This window comes from Colossoma macropomum, unplaced genomic scaffold (assembly GCF_904425465.1).
Source record: "Colossoma macropomum unplaced genomic scaffold, Colossoma_macropomum, whole genome shotgun sequence".
Lineage (NCBI taxonomy): Eukaryota > Metazoa > Chordata > Actinopteri > Characiformes > Serrasalmidae > Colossoma > Colossoma macropomum.
The window spans coordinates 166,417-188,238 of NW_023495984.1; the positions used below are offsets into that span (position 1 = coordinate 166,417).

The window sequence follows — 21,822 nt, forward strand, 5'->3', positions numbered from 1 at the left end:
TGCTATGAATTTCTACATTCCTCATGCCAAAGGATGGTGCAAAGCTCTCCCCTAATATTCTTGGTTTGGAGAACAAAATCTTGGGATAGTCAAAGTAGGCTGTCCATTCTGGAAATATATGAAATTTTCATACTAGCTTCTGCTTTGATTGAAAAGCAATGGACTTTTGAACAACGCTTAAGTCACATGAAACAAGAATGGCTGTATTTGTCAACATCTCTTTTAAAATTCAACGATTTTCTATACAACATGTCAAGATCCTGGTCATGTTTAAGAACAATTTGTCTTAAAACGGCATGCAGTTAAATTTTAGTCTTTTTTGCTAAAGCTGTACAAGGTAGCCTTTTGAACAGTTTGAGCTCTGTTGCCTGCAAGACAAGCAATAATGTATTGATAGCTGTGCACTTTTAGAGAAGTATTTAGTCTATTTTTTACTACTGTGCTTTATTTTGTCTACAGTCTTGTTTTATTACTTAATAATCAGTGTTTTTCTATAGTGGTAAAGCAAATGTGTATTTCAGTTGATCCTAATATGCATGTGCATTTGATGTGCCTTAATAAAGTGTCTGGTCATGATAGTCATTGACTTGACCAGGTGTTTAAACAGATGGAACATTAAGTGCAGTTGAAGTTTAATTTGTGAAAATTAACATTAAAATTGTACATTAATAAATGCTCTGTGATAAGTAAGCTGTTGTACATAAACAATGAGTAACCAAACATGATTAAATTGCTAAAATTACACTTCAAGGAAATTTTACAAAATATAATCAAGCTGACAAAACTTACAAGCAATCAGTAAATGTCATCAGAAAGGCATCAAATTTGTTTTAACTTAAAAAAAGTTGTATTTATAACAATACATAATTTGCTTACGTAGAAAGAACATGATTCATTTTAGTTACAATTACACTATTGAAGTAAATCCTGCAAAATATAGTTAAGTTGACTTTACTTATATGTAAGTATATATTTACTTATAGTAAATTCAAAGAGTCATTTTTTTGAGTGTACCACCCCTAAATTAATCTGTGAATATTATTTTTAGTTACTAAGCGATCAACGGCTGTGGAAAATAGTGGGAACAAAAACAGAAACACATGTAAGCCAAGACATATACATCACACTACCGCGCCTAAATTAATCTGTGAATATTTTTTAGTTGCAAAGCGATCGACAGCAGACTCGCAAAAGCCCTGCTTTGACACAAGAACCCTGAGGACACAACGTAGGCTGCTGCCCTTTAGACGTTTTGGTCAAATAGCTTCCCCCACCTGGGAGTCAAACCCGAACTGCCCGGGTGAAAACTAGGCATCATAGCCTGTCAGTTTCTTCCAAGGCATCATTGTCATTTTTCAGAAATGTAGAGAAAATTACACATTTCACACAATGGCCATGGAATGAATGGAAGGATGCGATTTTGGACACATTCTTTTTCCACTGATTGTCTGTTTTGAGGTGCACTTCAAGCATAAAAAAAAATAAAAATTACCACGTTCATTGTTTCTTGCTCTTTTTTTCATTGCTCATACTGGAGTGCAAAGCACGTATCTCAGGCCCAAGCTTGGCTGTTGTAGCAGCCTCCAAGCTGAAGATGGTGCCATCGGCCAACCTGCGCTGTATCATGTCAATTTCCTGCATTCCTTAAACGGTCAGTCAGGTCAAACTGAAGACTTACATTATGTGTTCAATGTCAGCATTGAAGCTCTACAGGCAAAAGGCTGCCGTGACCCGGAGTTGCTGCGGCTACAACGCAGAGTACTAAACACTACAGGATTACGGCTACCCACCACTCATGAGACACCTACCCTTGCATTCCTTGTACATCTCTGTTGACATTCAGGCATTTGAGACCCTTTCCTTTTAAGATCTCAATTGTTCATATGTTGTGGAATGGCACATTTTGGATCATGCTGAAAGCTCCCTCTCACATTTTCCATGCAATGTTCTACAGTTGTAGCAGCAGCCATGTTTGCTATACTTTAAGGGATGCATTATCCGTTGCACCACTGGCCCTCCCACTGCACCCCTGCTAGAGGTGTTGGTCAACATAACACCTAGTGTGCCTTAGATTGTAAAGGCTGCAGTGCCAGCATCCAAGCATGTAAGCAAAGTCATATACATCGCACTAGCACGCCTAAATTAATCTGTGAATATTATATTTAGTTACAAAGCTATCGACCGGCTGTGGACAATAGCAGGAACTAAAACTCCAAAGCATGTAAGCCAAGACATATATATTGCACTTCCACACCTAAATTAATGTGTGAATATAATTTTTTTTAGTAGAAAAGCGATCAATGGCTGTGGAATATAGCAGGATAAAGCACAAACACATGAAAGCCAAAACATATACACTGCACAAACATCGCTAAACTGAACTGTGGACACCATTTTTAGTTGCAATGCGATCAACCTGGATGGAAAATAGTCAGCCCTAAAGCAAAAGCACATGAAAGCCAAGACATATCGCACTACCAGCCCCACACTATAGAATTTTTCTGTAAAATTACAGTAATTAACCAGCAGCTGTTTCGCCAGTATTGTGCTGGTTTTTAACACTACAGATACTGTAATTATAATTACAGCACATTGCTGTAATCCAAATATACACATTACTGTATATTTTACATTAACAGCAGTTAACTGTTAATTGCTTTTACAGCAAAACATTGTTTATATGCAATGTTACAAAATATAATTGAATACTGTAATAATTCCATAATATACTACACAGTAGGTAACTACAGATTTGTATTCCAAAATAGTAATTAAATCAAACAAACCCAGACTCAAAGTAAATATTTGTCTTTAATAGAAAACTTAAAATGTCTTTACAGAAAATCAGACACCAAGAATTCTCAGTCAAAAGTCGAAATAAGATTTCTTCACCACACATGGTGTACTACAATGGCAAAAAGAAAGCCTTGTTCAACCAACAGAACAAAAATTAGTGCTGTTTACAAGAAAGCTATATAAGCACAAAACCCACCCAGTGGACAGAACAAAAGTGAGTGCTGTTCACAAAAAAAGATATCAAACGGACTGTATCATAGTCCTCTGCACTGTGTGTTTACATCCATAAAGTATAGCAAGACAATTATGTGAACTAGTGTCAACACAAATGAAGCCAACTCACATTTTCGGATAAAGTCACACTGAAAGTCTATAACCTTCCTCATCAAAGTGCACACATGATTTGTGTGGAACAGGAAAATATGATTGTTTAATATTGTTTTTCCCACCTCTGGCACATAATGACAGACACCTGTGGAGTTTCAAACAAAATAAAATCCACAAGCAAAATATTAGGTAGAAAAATGTCTTATATATATAAAAAGATTCCTACTAATTTTCACTATTTTTTTCCTATTTGCTTTTGAAATCTTTCTGTTGGCACAAGAAGTTGTAGAAACTAGAAAAAAAAATAAAAAGAGTGGCAAACCCCAGCATGAATGATTCTGATAAGTCAGGGATCTCTCAATATCGGTAGCAGTGGCAGAAACCTGTAGAAAACAGAATTAAAACTTTTGAAAACATACACAATTTATACAAAATATACATTTTAACCCCATAAACACTATGGTTCTTTTAATTACTGTTAAAAACTGATATGCTAAACAATGGGTATGAATTTAAAAAAAAGGACAAAAAGTCTATTCTTTCTACAAATTATTATGAAGCAATTAACATATTCTACATGGCTATGAGATTAAAAAACAACTGTGGACATGTGAATTTAAGAGGTTAATCATTTCATTTTTATTAGAGATATAATAACCACAGAGAATAAACATACATCTGCATGGAGAATGAGAGTCTCAATCTGTTCCTTGAAGTGAGCCAGCAGAACCTGTAGAACACAAGGTGCTGCCACGCTTCTTCAAGTGTGAGTCTCAAAATGTTTGCACGTAATCCTTGGGACAAACAGGAAAGGCCACTGAGACTTCAAAAACTCAATGGAGTATGCTGGTACTGTGTTTATCATCTAGCGTTGTAGGCAGTTTGTGGCTGCCATGAGTTGCTGAACTTCTGTTCTTTCAATAGCAGACAAACCTTTATGAGTGAAGAACTCCAAAAGTTTCTGCTTTTTCTTGTCTAGTGTGCTTTCAGTTCCTCAGGTGGAAGGTCAGGCTGCCACCGTGTGCAGCCATAGCTGTCAGCAGGAAGAAAAGAAGCATTTGGAATGACTTTGCATATTTTCATGTGGCTATCATGCATGATTTTTGTAGGCGAAACGTGACTGCAATACTGACAAGAACACCAAAGCAAGTGATTTGGAGTTATCCAAATCACTAACCTTTTTTGTAGCGAAACGGTCTGCTTAACTTCAATATAATCCGTTTACAGCATGATTGGAGTTGTCCTGTTCAGCTCTACGGAGGCAGCACCGCCAAGGCCACGTTGTTAAAACTGCTAAAAATATTAACGTGAATGAAAATATATATATAAAAAAAAACTTCTAAACCTCCATCAATATACCTTTAACACAAAACTATGTCTTTGTGAACAAGTGATGAAAGGGTTTAACAAAAATAAAACAAGATACAAAAAGAAAGAAAACTCCTTGCTTTACCTGTGTCCCCCATAATGCTTACATGGGGGCGCTATAATCAAAGCAAAGATACCCATAATGCTTATCATTTCACAGCAATGTTCTGTATGTAGATGAAACAGTAGTTTACTATTAGAATGTTCCTGTAAAATTACATCAATTCGTTACAGTGCATGAAAGCCAAGACATGTACATCGCACAAACATGGCTAAACTGAACTGTGAATACGATTTTTTAGTTGCAAAGCAATTAACGGCTGTGAAAAATAGCGGGACTTAAAGTACAAAAACATTAAAGCCAAGACACGTACATCACACTACCATACCTAAATTAAATTGTGAACGAGGAATGGGGAGCAAAACCAATACTTTATCACCTGGCTCAAAACTGCCTAGCGACTGCATTTTTGTCATAAGAAAATTTCATTTGATCTTGAGAGACACTTAGGGTTTCATGAGCCAGACTGCAGGCTTTATGTAAACACTGATGAAAAGTACTGACATAATCCAGTATGTTCTGAGGTTTGTGATTCCCAGTTAAAAATGTCTCTTTGAGGACTTTCAAAGGGCCACGCACTGAGTGAGCGAATACTAACTGAGCAGGGCTGAATCCTAGAGATTGCTGAACAGCCTCATGAACAGCAAAGAGCACAAAGGGTACACCCTCATCCCAGTCTTTCCCAGTATCTAAGCAGTATTTATGAAGCATAGATTTTTAAGGACTGGTGAAATAATTCTAACGCAGCCTGGGACCTGGGATAAGGACTTGAGATGTGATGAGTGATATTTAATGTGGCCATGACCTGTGAACAATCTGGACAGGGAATTTGTACCCTGATCACTTTGTACAATTCTTGGTAAGCCAAAGGTAATGAAGTATTTTATCAAAGATCTAACTACAATTGGGTTTGTAATCTTTCGTAATGGAATAGCTTCAGGAAAGTGAATTGCAGCACACAATTGTTAATAAGTACTGATTTCCAGATCTGGTTTTAGGCAGTGGACCCACACAGTCAATCAGCACTCTTTCAAAGCGTTCCCCAATTACAGGAATGGGATGAAGCGGAGCAGGAGGAATAACCTGATTAGGCTTTCCTGCACACTGACAAACAAGAGCGACAAAACTCAACGTCTTTTACGAAGACCAGGCCAAAAAAAATGTTTAAGAACACGCGAATGTGTCTTAGTGATGCCCAGATCACCTGACCAAGGACGGTCATGTGCTAACTGTAACACGTCATCTAATTGGAGTAGGTATTACAATCTGATAAACGCTTTCTGCTTTGGTATTAGAACGAGGAGACCATTTCTGCATTAATACACCCTGATCCAGAAAAAATGCAACTTGTTTAACACATTTTCTGCACTGCTTAACTTGGAAAAACATTTATTTAAATCTAGGTCTGCCTTCTGAGACTTTATGAGATGATCACAACTGACAGCTAACTTACCAACTTCTACATCTCCGGTAACTCTGTTTAACACAGGCTGATTTGGACAGACTAATGGAGGAGTGGGCATATCAGGACCTGGCAACCTGTCCTTAGCTAAGAACGAGTCAGACAAATCATCACATCCTCCAACTTTCGAGCTTTAGCACGAGTGACAACACATGACGCAAACACAGTAGGATGAATTTCTGACAACTCAGGCTATTCACTAGCTTTGGGACTATCCAGAACCTCTAACGCTGGAAGAACTTTGCCCCCAGCAATGTCATTCCCCATAATGAACATAATTCCTTCAACTGGCAGTGAAGGACAAACCCCAACTCTGAACACTCCAGTGGCTAAACTTGAGGACAACAAAACATGATGTAGAGGAACTCTAATGTATCTTATTGCGATGGCATGGCAAAACACATGAACCAGAAAATGTATCACCAGAAAAGGGCAACACTCCAGCTAAGACAAATGACTGAGTTGCACCAGTATTGCACAAACTTTTCAGGACACTGAAACTGCTCACTGCCTTCAAGAGACACTGTGCCCTCAGTAATAAAAGGCTGGTAACTTGGGTCAGGAGTTTTGTTATAACTGCAGATGGAACAGAGATGTGTGTGTCTACTAGAGCGACACTCTGGTTCTGACCAAGCTGTGGTTTTGCCTTTTGCGTTTACGTTTTAAACACAGGACAATTAGCTATTAAATGACCAGGCTTACGACAGTAGAAACATTCATCAAGAGAAGGTGCAGACTGTGTCGACTTAGGCCGACACTCCGACAGCACAGGACAGTCTACCTTAGGTGGTTTATAAACAGACATATGCGTTAGCACATATTCATCAGCCAGAACTGCTGCTAGACATAGACGAAACCATACATTCATTAAGGTAAACAGTTTTTGAACTCTTCTAATAAAATTAGTTCACGCATAGAAGCGAAATCAGAGACTTTACAAGCGGTGCACCATTTATCCAACAAGGTCTCTTTTTCTCTGGCAAACTCTACAAAGGTCTGAGACGAACTCTTCTTATGTGTCCTAAATTTTTGTCTATATGTACTTGTATGCACGCAGTATGGCAGCTTTAACCAGATCATATTGCAAACCATCTTGTAATGGCAAAGATGAACAAACCTCCTGAGCCTTACCCATCAGCCTGCACTGCAGTAAGAGAGACCAGACTTCTCTAGGCCAGTTTAAAGCAGGAGCAATACATTCGAATATGCCAAAATAAGTATCCATGTCAGCTTCCTTAAAAGGCAGAACCAATGCAATGTGTTTACTCACATCAAATGCAAGTGGGCTAAGAGCAGAAGGTGGAGAGGCAGAAGCCACCTGAGTAGATGCTGGGCAAGACCCTAGTGGAGAAGGAGGAGGTGGCAGTGCGTTGTCTGGCTGTGCAATGGGTCCAGAAGCAATCTTCATTGCTTGTATTTCAAATTCCCGCATCCGGACCTCCCAATCAACCTCAAGCTCCATCCTCCGGACAACCAACTTAAATTCCAGCTCTGCTTGTTGTGTTTGTGCTTTTTCCTGAGCCTCCAATTGGAGACGTGTAATTGTGCACCTTAGCACAAGCCTCCTTAAGTGAACCTGAAGACAGAGGAGAAAAAGGGCCAAACGAGGCCGGGTTGTTCTGACATCCTTTTCTGGTTTAGCTTGCTCAGCTTGGTCCCCAGATACACCAGCAAGAGGAGTTACCACCTTCAACATCACTCTTACCCACAGTATCAACAGGTGGGGGGCTTCCTAAAACACCTAACTCCCTCAGCTTAACAATGACCTTACTCCTAATGTCTTTCTTAACGGACTGTTTAGGTATCTGAACGTCATAACGCACAGCTATCTGCGTATGGACATGGCTAACCAGTGAAGTAACCAACACGTATCTATACAACAATCAGGTGTTTATTTATAAACACAGGCACAAAGCCAAAGGATGCCATATAAACAAAGGTAGATAGACAAGACAAACTGGGATGTCAGATGGCTGAACCGACCTGGGAGTGGTGAACCCAGACAACACGAAAGAAAAGAAAATAACAAAAGGGAGCCACACTAACCTGGATTTTTAAGTGTCTTATCTAACTAGCAGAAACTAAACAGCTAACTGCTACTCTAAGCAATAACAAAAGTACCTGCCTCTAAACTAGTGTGTCTATACAGATGTGTAACCTACGTGTGGGAATGTAAGTGTGCAAGTTCTAAACTGATCTTCCTCCCAGAGGAAACCAGCTCAAAACACTTAGAACAAACAGACAAGGCTGCCCTGTAGACAAAGAGTTCATGACAATGACAATAACAGTGACAGCTATCAGAACAACAGAGCTAAGAGATGATAAATACAAACAAACGACTAAGTGTTTACTTATGAACGGGGCAGCACTGAACGGGGCAGCACTGAACGGGGCAGCGTTACGACAACAAGCCAAGCAAGTGAGCCGAGAGGCTGCTGCACAAGCGCCCCCGCGCAGCTTTTGAACTCGAAGTCCCGCCCCTAGAGGTCGGATCGTGCTCTCTGATTGGCCAACAGGAGACAGTCAAGAGCGGCACTCCGATCCACCTCTGAGGCGAAAGACAGGTAAAAAGCTGCGGGAAAGACAGGCGGAAAGAAGGAGAGGGGGACGCGCACACAGCGCTCACAGGAAACAGGGAATATTATTTTTTGGTTCAAAGCGATCGACGGCTGTGGAAAATAGCGGGGAATAAAGCACAAAGACATGAAACCGCGGTAAAGTTGGTTTTATATTCGAGATTCGACACACTTTCGCACTTCCGGCGTCAGCAGTGTTGAGACACGCATGACAAACCTCTCTTCCATATTCCTTCTGCACAGAACCCCTAACCCAGAACCCCGAACCCAGAACACGAGCTGACTGCACCGTTTCTCTTCACTGTCATTGCTTTTTAAAGAGATTGTCGGCACATCACCCCAAACTGAACCGTGCATTAAGCGGATCTTCACGTACAAAAGTAAGGGACTGTCGTCATCAGTGCATTCAAAGATGCGCAGAATTAAAATAAAGATCTTCTGGGGTATGAATCGCTGAACGGCCGACTATAACTTACACAACACTAAACTAACAATACACTAAAAATTAAACATTAGTTTTTACAATGTTTCTATTTTTAAAAAAACACTTCTTAGTAGATATTTAAGCAGAAGATGAGAGGGAGTGTGTTATTGTGAAATAACATAATGGCTGTGATTTGGTCGCCGTAGATCATCACAGCCTTGATGTTACTGGTGATAACACACTCCTCGAGTGTTCTATTGCTTTAATACAACAGTTAAATAAATAAAGTAAGAAATTAATCCACTGAAATGATATGTTCTAAGCTGTACTGACTCCACACACCCCGTCTCGTCTCCAGGCTTTTATTTTACTGTTCTGATTTAAAACATTCGGTTATGAAAAGGTACAAATACGAACTTTTCACCTGGAAAAACTTATTATAAAGGTTCACAATCAGACCTTAAAACCACTGTTGTATCTTTGAGGGAACATTTACACTGTTTGTACCTTGATGAACGAAAAATGTGCCTGAACAGAACCTTTATTTCACAGTGTATTTACTAGCTAGTTATATAACTAGCTATATATTCATTACATACACAATGTATAAAAATGGCCAAAAATGCACGGTTCCTAGAATTAGAACAACCACAGCAGGTGGTCAAGCATTTTAGTATGTAGCCCCAAAATTGTGGAATCATCTCCCGACCTCTGTTTGGGACTCAGACACTCTCTACACTTAAAACTAGACTCAAAACTTCTGTTTGCACAAGCATTTTACTAATATCAGTTGCTGCACTATTAACTCACTAATATCTCTCCATAAACTGACCTGTCCTGTTAATCAATATCTCTCTCTCCCTTTATTTGAGCCCCTAAGCGACGACATCACATGTGAGCCACCAGAGTCACCAGAGCTCCATCTCTGTTGGTTCCTCTCAGTGTTTCTTCCTCTTACTCTTAGGGAGTTTTTCCTGCCACTGTCACCATTGGCGACACCCATGGGGGCTCAGACCCGGATTTTTCTGTAAAGATGCTTTGTAACAACACCTGTTGTAAAAAGCACTACACAAATAAACTTGACTTTGACTGCTGGTCACCATAGCAACACAGAGAAACAAACAATCTCGCCTAGTAGCTAACGAAACGGCACAGAGACAGATTTAAGATGAACATCGAGAATTTGGAGATGAATGGACTTAATAGCGTTTATAATCACTCCAGCTGGTTTCCTGATATGTTTAATCTGCAACTGACAAACACCAAGTCGTGAAGTCAGTTTCTCGTTTGAATTGTCCCATTCCAGCAGTACAGTCCGGCGCCTCAGGCTCCATTTAAGGTGGAACGGGACAATTCTAATGAGAAGCGACTTCAGCCTCATAAAAAGTCAAGCATTGAGAGACATTTTAAAAGAAACCGTTCCATTTTCGCGGAAAAGTTTCCTGACTGAGATGCGAGAAAAGCGGCTACAACTGACCTAAAGGTTAAAGCAAAGTAAGTCTGCATTTTCATTTATATATTTGTTAGCTTGTTCCAGCACATCAGCACATACTGAGACTTGTTTACAGTTAAGATGGTGGTTTCATTTTTAGACAAAATGGCTCTTCTTAACATTTGGGTTGCGACTCCTGAGCTAAGCTTACTATAGTAAGGGGTGATCAGTGCGTGACCATTTTCTCAAACTGTCCGCGGCTCAGTCAGGATTGCACAGTCGCCACCAGCCCCGTTAACGGCCGTGTTCTGTGGTTCAGATGGTTGCAGATTGACTGAAGCCTGTTGCGATATTGTAGCGAAAATTTTCGCTGTAGCTACACAATAATTTGTATGCACTACAGCTATTAGCTGCATTTCATACAACTGTAGCAGCTACAGCTATTAGCTACAGAAATGTGGAGTTAGCTACAAAAAGTAGCGCGCTACTGAGCTACTCCACCATCCCTGGCTATAACCCAAAATATGGTACCTTAAAAACATTCCAAAGTACTGATTCATTATAAACCGATTATGAAAATGGATACCTGATAAATTCTGAAGTTTCAGCAGTGCTGCTGTAATGTTCCTTCTCCATTCACCAACAATACGTCTTTTTTGGATTTCCGGCAGCGCCAGGCGACGGCTGCAGCTGGCTAGCGCTCCTGCTACGTGCAACTTTCTGTTTATATTTCTGTTTTATTTGTTTGTCTACTGAACTGTCTGTACAAGATGTGCAGACCTAGCATCGTCTACGACAGAGAAACGCTGCTAGAGATCGGTAGGCGCTGTAAGAATGCTACTTTCAGCCTACCTTTTGTTAATCCCACGCTGGCCATTGTTCGATCCGGCGCACCATGGTTGAACACGTCCACACGGCCGACCGGAAGACGCAGGCGACGGGCATGCGGACGCCAGCAGAAGCGGGGGAGAAGAGCCAGGGTCCGAGTCAGGCTAGCGAAGCTAGCTAGGATACCACTCCCCACACTGCTGCTCGCAAATGTCCGATCGCTGGAGAACAAACTGGACGAACTGAAACTCCGGCTCACTACAGATCGCCAAACCAGGAACTGCTGTGTTCTCATTTTCACGGAATCCTGGCTTCATGGCGGCATACCGGACTCAGCCATCACGCTACAGGGGCTAACAGTTCACCGCGCAGACCGCACAGCAGCCTCACTCAAAACAAAGGGCGGCGGACTGTGTGTGTTTGTAAACAACCAGTGGTGCACCAACTCAGCCGTAGTCGAGCGGTTCTGCTCTCCAGATCTAGAATTCGCTCTTCTGCGTTGCAGACCTCATTATCTCCCACGTGAGTTCAGCGTTATCCTCATCTGGGCTGTTTACATACCACCGCAAGCTGATGCTAAGCTAGCGCTAGCCAGGCTAGCTAATGCTATCAGCGCGCAGCAGTCCAGGCATCCCGAGGCAGCGCTCATCATCGCGGGTGATTTCAATCAGACTGATCTGAGAACAGTCTGCCCCAGGCTCCATCAGCACGTCTCCTGCTCAACACGAGGTGAAAACACTTTGGACCATGTTTACTCAAATGTTCAGAGTGGATACCAATCCATTCCTCTGCCTCCGTTTGGAAAAAGTGATCACATTTCACTTTTCCTGAAACCAACCTATCAGCAGCTTCTGAAACGGGTTAAATCCAGCGTGAGAACTGTCAGGAGTCAGCTCTGCAGGACTGCTTTGAGTGTACTGACTGGGATGTGTTTAAAGCAGCAGCCACCAGGGACTCTCTTGTTGATGTTAATGAATATGCATCATCTGTCACTGGGTTCATCAAGAAGTGTGTGGATGATGTGACTGAAACAAAGCAAATTCGCACACTTCCAAACCAAAAGCCATGGATGAACAGTGACGTCCGAGGTCTGCTGAAAGCTCGAGATGCAGCTTTTAAATCTGGCAACAGTGAAGAACTCAAAGTTGCCAGACACAACCTGAAGGCTGGCATCAGAGCTGCTAAATGCACCTACAGCACACAAATTGCAGCCTACTTCAACGTCAACTCGGACCCCAGGCGAATGTGGCAAGGAATCCAAGCTGTTACTGACTACAAGAGTCAAACTAACAGCTCTCCATGCACAGACGCATCCCTTCCCGCTGAGCTCAACACCTTTTTTGCCCGCTTTGAGGACACTGCTCTGGAGCATCCAACCACCATTGCCCTGCCCTCCACCACCACAGATGAGCCACTAACCCTGGCTACAGAAGAGGTGTGGAGAGCACTGTCGCGGGTTCCTACCCGGAAGGCAGCTGGTCCAGACGGTATCCCAGGCAGAGTAATAAAAGCGTGTGCCAACCAACTCGCGACACCCTTCACAGACATCTATAATGTCTCACTGGCGCAGTCCATCGTCCCTGCCTGCTTTAAAACAACAACCATTGTCCCCATTCCAAGAAAACCAACATCTCCTGCCTGAATGACTACCGTCCCATCGCTCTCACACCCATAGTGATGAAGTGTTTTGAGAGGCTGATCCTCCATCACATAAAGAACAGCCTCCTGAGCACCCTGGACCCACACCAGTTTGCATACCGGGCAAACAGATCTACGGACGATGCTGTCGCCTTGGCAATGCACACCGCACTCAACCATCTGGAGGGAACAAACACATACGTCAGAATGCTGTTTGTTGACTTCAGCTCCGCTTTCAACACCATCATCCCATCCAGACTGGTCTCCAAGCTCAACATCCTTGGAATAACTAACTCCCTCTGCAACTGGATCATGGACTTCCTCACTGGCAGACCACAGTCTGTCAGAATGGGTGACCACACCTCCCCCACCCTCACACTCAGCACCGGATGCCCACAAGGCTGCGTACTCTCACCCCTGCTCTTCACCCTGTACACCCAAGACTGCTCTGCCAAGCACAGTACCAACACCATCATCAAGTTTGCTGACGACACTACAGTCATAGGCAACATCACCAACGATGATGAGGGAGCATACAGGGAAGAAGTGAAGCTCCTCGCTGAATGGTGCACTGCCAACAACCTCTCCCTCAACGTCAGCAAAACCAAGGAGCTGATTGTTGACTTCAGGCGGGGGAGCGAGTGCATGCACCGCTGAGCATCGAGGGGACGACGGTGGAGAGAGTGGGCAGCTTCAAGTTCCTCGGGGTCCACATTTCTGAGGATCTCACCTGGTCACTGAACACATCCCACATCATCAGGAAAGCACAGCAACGGCTCCACTTCCTCCGAAGGCTGAAGAGAGTCAACCTGCCACAACAGCTTCTCTGCAACTTCTACAGATCCACTGTGGAGAGCATTCTGAGCAGCTCCATCACAGTCTGGTACAGCAGTGCCACTGCTGCTGAACACAAGGCCCTGCAGAGAGCGGTGAAAACTGCCCAGTGCATCACCGCGGCTGCCCTCCCACCCATGCAGGACCTTTACAGCAAGAGATGTCTGAGGAAGGCCCTCTGCATCTCCTCCGACCCCACACACCCCAGCCACCCGCTGTTCCAGCCTCTGCCATCTGGAAGGAGGTACAGGAACATCAGAGCCAGAACCACCAGACTCAGAAACAGCTTTTTCCCCCGTGCTGTTAAACTGGTGTCACCAGCTACACTACCCTCAACCTGAACTCATACAGACTGACCTCTGTTCACACTACTTCACACCAACCTTCACACCAACCTCAACCTGATTAACAGACTGACCTCTGTCCTCCCCCTACTATCCCTCAGATCGCCATCAGCTCAGAGACTGTATGCACCATGCACTTTAACCCATAGTTTGTTGCTCCCTGCCCTCTACATACCCTATTGCACCTACTGTTATATTAACAGTGTTAAAGTACCAGCACACCTACTGCAGTGTATATACTTGTATTTATTTTCTGTATTTATTGTTCTATGTCCCTGCACTATGTCCTGTCTTGCACTATGTCCTGTCCTGCACTATGTTGTCTGTAATTGCACTGGAGATCTAGCCTAAAAGTGTTTCGCTGTACTGTACAACCCTGTTTCAGTGTAATGACAATAAAGTTGAATTGAATTGAAGTTGAATTGAATTGAAATGACAGGACAGAAAAGCAGAATCACCTCACACTCCTTCACTGGCGTCTCCTTCAGGGGTTACAGACAGATTTCTTATGAAGTCCTGATGAGAGTTCAGTGTTTTTCCTGCCACACCGACCGAGTACTTCACTATTTCTGCAACAGAGGACAAATTACAGGTTTATATATGATTTGCTTAAAAATCTGAATCAGTAAGTTGTGTAACAGGTTTAACACAGCAGTGCTCACCTCTGGGTGGATCTTTCACTGAACTGATTAATGACGAACCATCCAGCCATCCTATCTGGACTGTGAGTGACTCACTTTGAGTCTGAGTGAGTCAGAACGAGTCAGAGCGAGTCACTGAATCAGAGCAAGTTATGCCAACCTTACACCAAATGACTTTTCAAGCGATTTCACTGTCGCAGAGAAATTTCCAATGTCGGAATAAAATCAAAATTAGCCTACCAGCGAACCGTACATGTCAGCTGAAGATTGCTGGCTTCAGTCATATAAATCTGGCGTGTGTTTGTGTGTGGGAGGGGGTTTTAATTTGAAGAGGTGCCCACAAGTCAGTTCATGTTTTGAATCTATTGGAAAACACTGTAGTGTTAGTAGGGATAGCCCTCCAATTATTCACGTTATTTAAAACAGAAAGATAAAGTTCAGGGATTAGTCTTTTACTACAACCAGTGTATATGTTATGCTGTTATTTCAGTTGAAGAGGAACCCGGAGAAAACCCGGAGTTTGTCTTTGAGGACACAGTATTCCCGTCTGCTGAAACCTCTTCCAAGTGGAAGTGGAGACAAGCCCCTCACTTCAAAGCAACAGTGGCTAAAGAGAAACCTTGATTTTCTGAAACCATTTTTTGTTCCACGCCACAGTGGGAGCAGCCTTGTTGTAAGTATCTCTCCAGGCTCATCCTCACTGCACGTATTTATGTAGATTCTCTCTATATGTGATTGTTGAACTTTGATAGCTTTTGTGAATAATGCTGATGAATTTAGATGCTTATAATCATATAGCAGATATATGAAATCTTAAAACTTATTGTTTTCCCCAACAGCTTGAAGAAAATGAGGAGCATGCAGACACACAGGACCAGGAATCCATGGATGATAGTGATGAAGTGTTGCGTCTATCCCTGTCTAACGCTGGATCCTCTTTTTCAACACTTGAAAGTACAGTTGTCCAGCCTGGATCAAGACCAAGTACACCAAGCACATCCAGATCTTCAAGCCCATCCCCTACCATCAATGCATCTGAGGCCCAGTGTCAGTCGGCAGCCTTTCAAAAAAGCTCAGAAAAACACCAAATCTGCTGAGACTGACATAGAGCTCCAGAAGCTTGTGATGCTTAGAGAGATGTCTAAAACTGTTCAGTCTGGCTTCAAGAATCCTGAAGATACAGAGTCTACCTTTGGACAACAGGTGGCAGCTGAGGTGAGACAAATTAATGATCCGACATTGAGAACAAGAGCGAAGAAAAATATTATGACTATCTTGTACGACATACAAGAGCAAGATCAGAATATGACCCGCCATGCACACAAAGAAGCAGGAACACCATACACACCCCAAGGTGTGTTTCAAGTACACCCTCAAATGCAAATTCAACCACCACCATGCATATATTCCACCTCAAGTTCCACAGCACAAGCCAAGTTTTTGGCAACTGCTTGAGGACAGTGAGGCAGAGGTAGATGTCTCATTTTAAAATAGAAATGCATAATGTGCCTTTTATGTTCAGAAAAGATGGCATTATTTTCATTAGAGTGAAGTTTGAAAATGGTCTAACGTGGCATTTGTTTTGTAAATTACATGTGTGTCTGGATGGCACAGGTAAAGTTGATTAGTACAGTTCAGTAGGTGTAGATCTACAGGTATCTGAGCAAATAATGGAAACACTACAGTTTATTGTGCTACATTTATTTCTAAATGTATTTGGGCTATTTACTCTTTTGTATATTTGTCAGAGTTCTGTGCAAAAAAAACTGCACTCCAAAGTGTAAAGGAAATAGTAAAAACCACATGTAAAATTTAAGCATTGAAATAACATGTAATATGTAAAATAATGAAATGTGGTGTTTCCATTTTTTGATCTTTAGATACCATTACAGTACTAAAGAAGCCACTTTGTTTATTTTACAGCCTGTGTGGCTGACTATGCTGTTTTTATTTGTTAAATATTTTAGGTATGTGTTTACAAAAGATTTGAAAAATAACACATTTTGCAGTTAATATGCCTTTTATATGGTTCTTACTGTAATAGGTACAGTATTTTGAACACAGGTAGCACTGCATTTGTAATGCACTTTAAAGTTACTATATTAAGTTATTTTATTTTGCACTACTTTGTCTTATTGTGCAGTGTTATTTTTGATACAAAGAAAAGTTGAATAAATACACATTTTGCAAGAATTATGCTCTTTATTGCATTAATTCTATGTAAAGCAAATGTACAGCAGTGAAACATTCTTTGCAGTACAAGGGTGCAGCAAAAAGGAAAAAAAAGAAGCATAAAGGCAGACTAGAACACAATGTATGTTAAAAAAACTTAAAGAACTAACAGTGTGACAGAGAAAAAAAAACAAAAAAAAACAACCTGGGTCCACAGGTGGTCACCGTTGAATGGGGACAAAAGTTGGGAACCTCTGATAAATCATCATACTGATATACACACTATATGCGGCTTTCCTGCCATGGAACTTGGCCTTGAGATAAGATGAAGTAGTCTTTCATAATGTCCCTTAGCTCTTTAGACCTTTGTGTGGCATTGCGTGCCCTGCAGGCTGCCACATTTTGAAATGCCCCTTGGCCATCTTTCCTCCACACTCCTGGGACCATCTCATGGTCTGCACTCTCCCAGTCAGCCAATGTGGGTGGTGTCTAGGCTTCTGACCTGCATTCTCAAGTAATTGTGGATCACACATGATGCTAGGGTTATCTTCACCACCTTATCTGGACCCAGACAGATAGTGGTTCTGAAGACCCGGAGCCTGTTCGCCAAAATGCCAAAAGCATTTTCAACTACCCGCCGAGCTCTTGAGAGGCGATAGTTATAGACCCTCTGGTCAGGATCCAGCTGTCTGTGTGAGTATGGCTTTTGCATGTCAATCCGTAGGGGGAAAGCATCATCCCCAGTAAACATGTAAGGCATCACAATGTTGCTTTTAGGCAGGGGTTCTGGTTTGGGAACATTAAGAAGGCCTCCATCCATGGCTCTACGAAGGTCAGAGTGGGCAAACAGACCGCCGTCTGAAAGCCTGCCCTGGCTCCCCACGTTCACATAAATAAATTTATAATTTGCATCCGCAACAGCCATTAACACCACAGAAAAGCGGCCTTTGTAATTGCGGAAGGTGCTGCCTGAATGACCAGGGGGCTGTATGTATATATGGTTTCCATCCAGGGCACCCAGGCAATTTGGATACTGCCACTTCTCATAGAAATCCTTGGCTATAGCTCTCCAGCTGCCCTCAGATGTTGGTGTCTACAAAAAATATCATGATAATAATATGCAGTACAATTGATTAATAACAATGTTCTCAGTCCCATACTGGTACATCACTAGTCTGATGTAAGATTACAAATGTTCTGGTAGAATAAACCTTTGTCAGTGTTTTTGTTTTTAATTTTAATTTTTAGTGTTTTACCTTAAGGTAGTCATCTTTCATCACTTCATAGAGAGCTTCACATGTTGAGAGAACAATTTGGGAGACTGTTGTGCTGCCGATGCGGTACTGGAACCCCAGGGATTGAAAAGTTTCACCTTCAAAATGAAAAATATAGAGATGTGATTAGATTCACCATTTCACACTTCTCTGAGAGTAAGTGAGGGATGAAGGGAAGAATGGAGGCATTACTAATGATTTGTACTGTATATTTTTATCATGCCATTTTTCTGTAGATACCAATATCTGAGGCTGGCTGGAGAGCAAAAACCTCGGATTTCTAACTGGCAATATCAGGCACCACGTTTCACAATAAAAGGCTGCTTTTCTGTGTTAATACTGACTGTGGCAAATCATATATTTGTCTGTGTGAATGTGGGGAGTTAGGGTATAAACATGACCTACATTATGGTCCTGCACTCAGACCATTCAGAACCACTGGGTCAAATTTACCATGTAAACTGTGAGTGAGTGAAGAAGGGGGGGACTGAAAGCCAAGGAAGGAGGTGTTGACCTGAATACAATAGGAGTGTTAATTCCTCCCATGTTGATACACACCTGTGGCCAGAAATCGTAGTGTCACAGACAACCGTTCCCTTGCACTGATGGCCTTCCGAAACCTGGTGTCTTCCTTGGTAATGAGTGGTGCCACCCGTTCTAATAGGAAGTCAAATTCCTCCGCTGTCATGCGGAGCAGTTCCTTAAAGCCGGTCCTGTCATTTGCCTGTTAAAATGCCAAGAGTGTATATATTTTCTGCTAACTCATAGTATTACAATAAAATCAATATAATGTCAGCTTTATGGTTTTGGCATAATAGATATGCTGTATTCTAGTCCATGTTAATGTTTCCAACATGTTGCAATACTTGAATATGAAGTGAGTTTACGACTACCAGCAGTTAACTTCAATTAGCTTCTTGTGCTGAATTTAAGTACAAAATGGCATGTTGTATAACTCATTGGCCACCATTGTTATTTAATGACCATCACTTGATCAAATATTATGAATAGATGCTGTTACAAACAACTGTCTATTCATAGTATTCAATCACAGACATGCTGGTAAGCAAAACACTAGGTGAGAGTTGGTGATTATGATTAAATGACAATCTTGGACAATGAGCTGTGGCATTGAGTCATACACTATGTATGGCAGAACACTGTGAGAATACTATGAATCAGTGTGGTAAATGTCATAACTCACCTCCAATTCTTTTTGTAGGATGGGCAGACCTTGCTGTCTCCGTTCACATAAACAGGGTCGTGTCCACATTCTGCGGTGTCTTGTCTTTTTCTTTTTGGCGTTTTTTTTTGAAAAAATCACTGCACACAAAGGCAGCTGTGGCCAAAAGGTGCTTCTGTTTCTGCTCCATTGTTCAACAGTTTCTCTTCCTGTAAAATTCCACCAGGAGCATAATGGGAAATAATCTCAAAAGGAATCTAGTTGCAGTCTTGCAAATAGTAACCCTGCAAGATCCCCAGTCTTTGCAAAATCATAGCCTGTGACTTGTCTTTAGATGTGAGAGGGTGTCAGACTTTAGTCTATTAAAAGCCTTTTCAGAGTTTTTTCAAAGTCTAGAGTGAGTCAGAGTGAATCAGAACGAGTCAGAGTGAGTCTGAGTGAATCAAAGCGAGTCAGAGTGAGTCCTAGTGAGTGAGACAGTGAGTCAGAGTGAGTGAGAGAGTGAGTCACTGTGAGTCACTGAGTCAGAGAGTGAGTCAGAGCAAGTCAGAGCGGGTCAGTGGTGTCTGAAATATGCAGTGAGATCAGTGCTGTTTAAATGCTGTTTCACACTCAGAGTTCATTCAGGAACCTTCATTGAGGAAACACAGCGTTCAATATGACCAAACAGGCACTTTATAAGAACACAGTGTTGAACTTTACTGTACGCAGTGCAGTGATGAGCTCAGTGATCAGGAATATCTAATAGTATTGATCAGAGCACAGTGTTCTCAGTACAACTCCACCCAAATCACGCAAATCACAGAATCTTACATATTTGAGCAGCGAACCAGTGATATTTATATACACCAATCAGCCACAACATTATGACATTGTTTCTACGCTCACTGTCCATTTTATCAGCTCCATGTGTATTTTAATATAGTGTCTCAGTTCTTTCCTCACGATCAGATTTGTTTTTTCTTTGTTTATACTTTTGAATACGTACTTTTTATTCACATTCATAGGTCAACAGACATTGTGTGTAAATTTGAAGAGTATATGTGCACTGCAAGTTTATTAAATAACAAAAACAAAAGTCTGAACACTTGTTTCAGCTCAATGTATCACTATCATTGTTAAGTGCTGTCAAGATGTCCTGGTGACCGTATGGACGGTGTTTCTCCAGAATGTCCTGTCTTCTGTTTGGGTCTTCAGGCTTCTGAATGGCTGGATCATGATTCCTCTGATGGTTCATGATTCCTCTGATTGTCTCTGTCCATCTGGTTGTCATCCTCTTCTTATTTTAACTGGTCTTTTCCAATAAACTACTACTTCTCAGAATCCCTTTAAATGGTCAGTAGAGTGGACAAACCTTCTGCAGCGCTGCCTTTAAACACTCGTCTGAGTCTCTGATCTTCACACAGAGTCACAGCACTGTTCTTCTTGTTTTCAGGACTACAGAGTAAATACATGGTAAAAAGGTCCAAACCTGGTCATTGTTATTTTGGCCGTCGATGTTAAAGACACTGTTTTTCTTCTTCCGAACCTTCATGGTTACAATTCAAGACTGGAAAAATGATGCTTTGTTTGAAGTTTTGGACACTCACTTTTTTGGATCACCAGGTCACAATGCTTTAATTGTATTTGGAGATGATTTAATATAACGTGAAATCGTTAATTAGACAGATGGCCTCCTCGTTACGTGGAGTAACAAAGGGAGACTTCACATATTGACTTGTAGCTGATTTCCAGTTGTTTGAATGAACAAATCAAAGTTTATATTCTTACAACTCCATTAACAGATTACAAAGCTACATCAATGTTATGTTCTGTCAACGTCACTAGGGGGCTGGGATCACACTGGAAACTAAATAACTAAAATATTATAAGTCAAAAGTTGTCATAAGCATTTTTGGCACAAGGCTGTAAATGAGATGCTTTGATTAACTGGGAGCTTCTAAAACACGAAGTAGCAGTTTTTAAGAGAGGATGGGAGTTTTTGGCTTATATGAAAATACAATGAAGAGAATATTATTTCAAATGTTGCCATGGTTACACAAAAACTCAGACAGAATTTTACAGAGAATGAGAAGTTAGATTGAAGAAATTTTCAAACTAAGTTGGATGACGTGTATAAGACAAAGGCTGAAAAGCTCTTGTAAGATCCAGAGGAGGATGGTTGGAGGAGGACGAGCAAAACAGCTTATTTTATATTTGAAATAGTGCAGTTCAGGGATTAAATAGTGACAGAGTTGGTACAAATGATCAAAAGAAAATAGCAAACCTTTGTTCCAATTTTTTATAGTAAATGAATCTGAATGTAATGAGTCCATTTGTCAGTTTACTATTACTTAATAGATCACAAAAGGAAGACTCTGATAGGTCAGTTACACCGGGAGATGTTACCTGTGCAATCGAGTGCTTAAAACCCCAACAGGTCCCTGGAGGGACGGCCTAATTTCAGAACTCTGTAGGACATT

At 41.5% G+C, this 21,822-nt stretch overlaps 1 protein-coding gene across 1 annotated transcript; it reads right to left on the minus strand.

Annotated features, from left to right (window-relative positions):
- Positions 1–17,372: 17,372 nt before the first annotated feature.
- LOC118803890 (protein ALP1-like) lies at positions 17,373–18,865 on the minus strand. Its single transcript, XM_036564425.1, has 3 exons — positions 18,736–18,865; positions 18,160–18,275; positions 17,373–17,996 (listed from the first exon to the last, which is right to left on the minus strand). The coding sequence occupies exons 1-3, from the start codon at positions 18,863–18,865 to the stop codon at positions 17,373–17,375; spliced, it is 870 nt and encodes a 289-aa protein (XP_036420318.1).
- Positions 18,866–21,822: the final 2,957 nt, after the last annotated feature.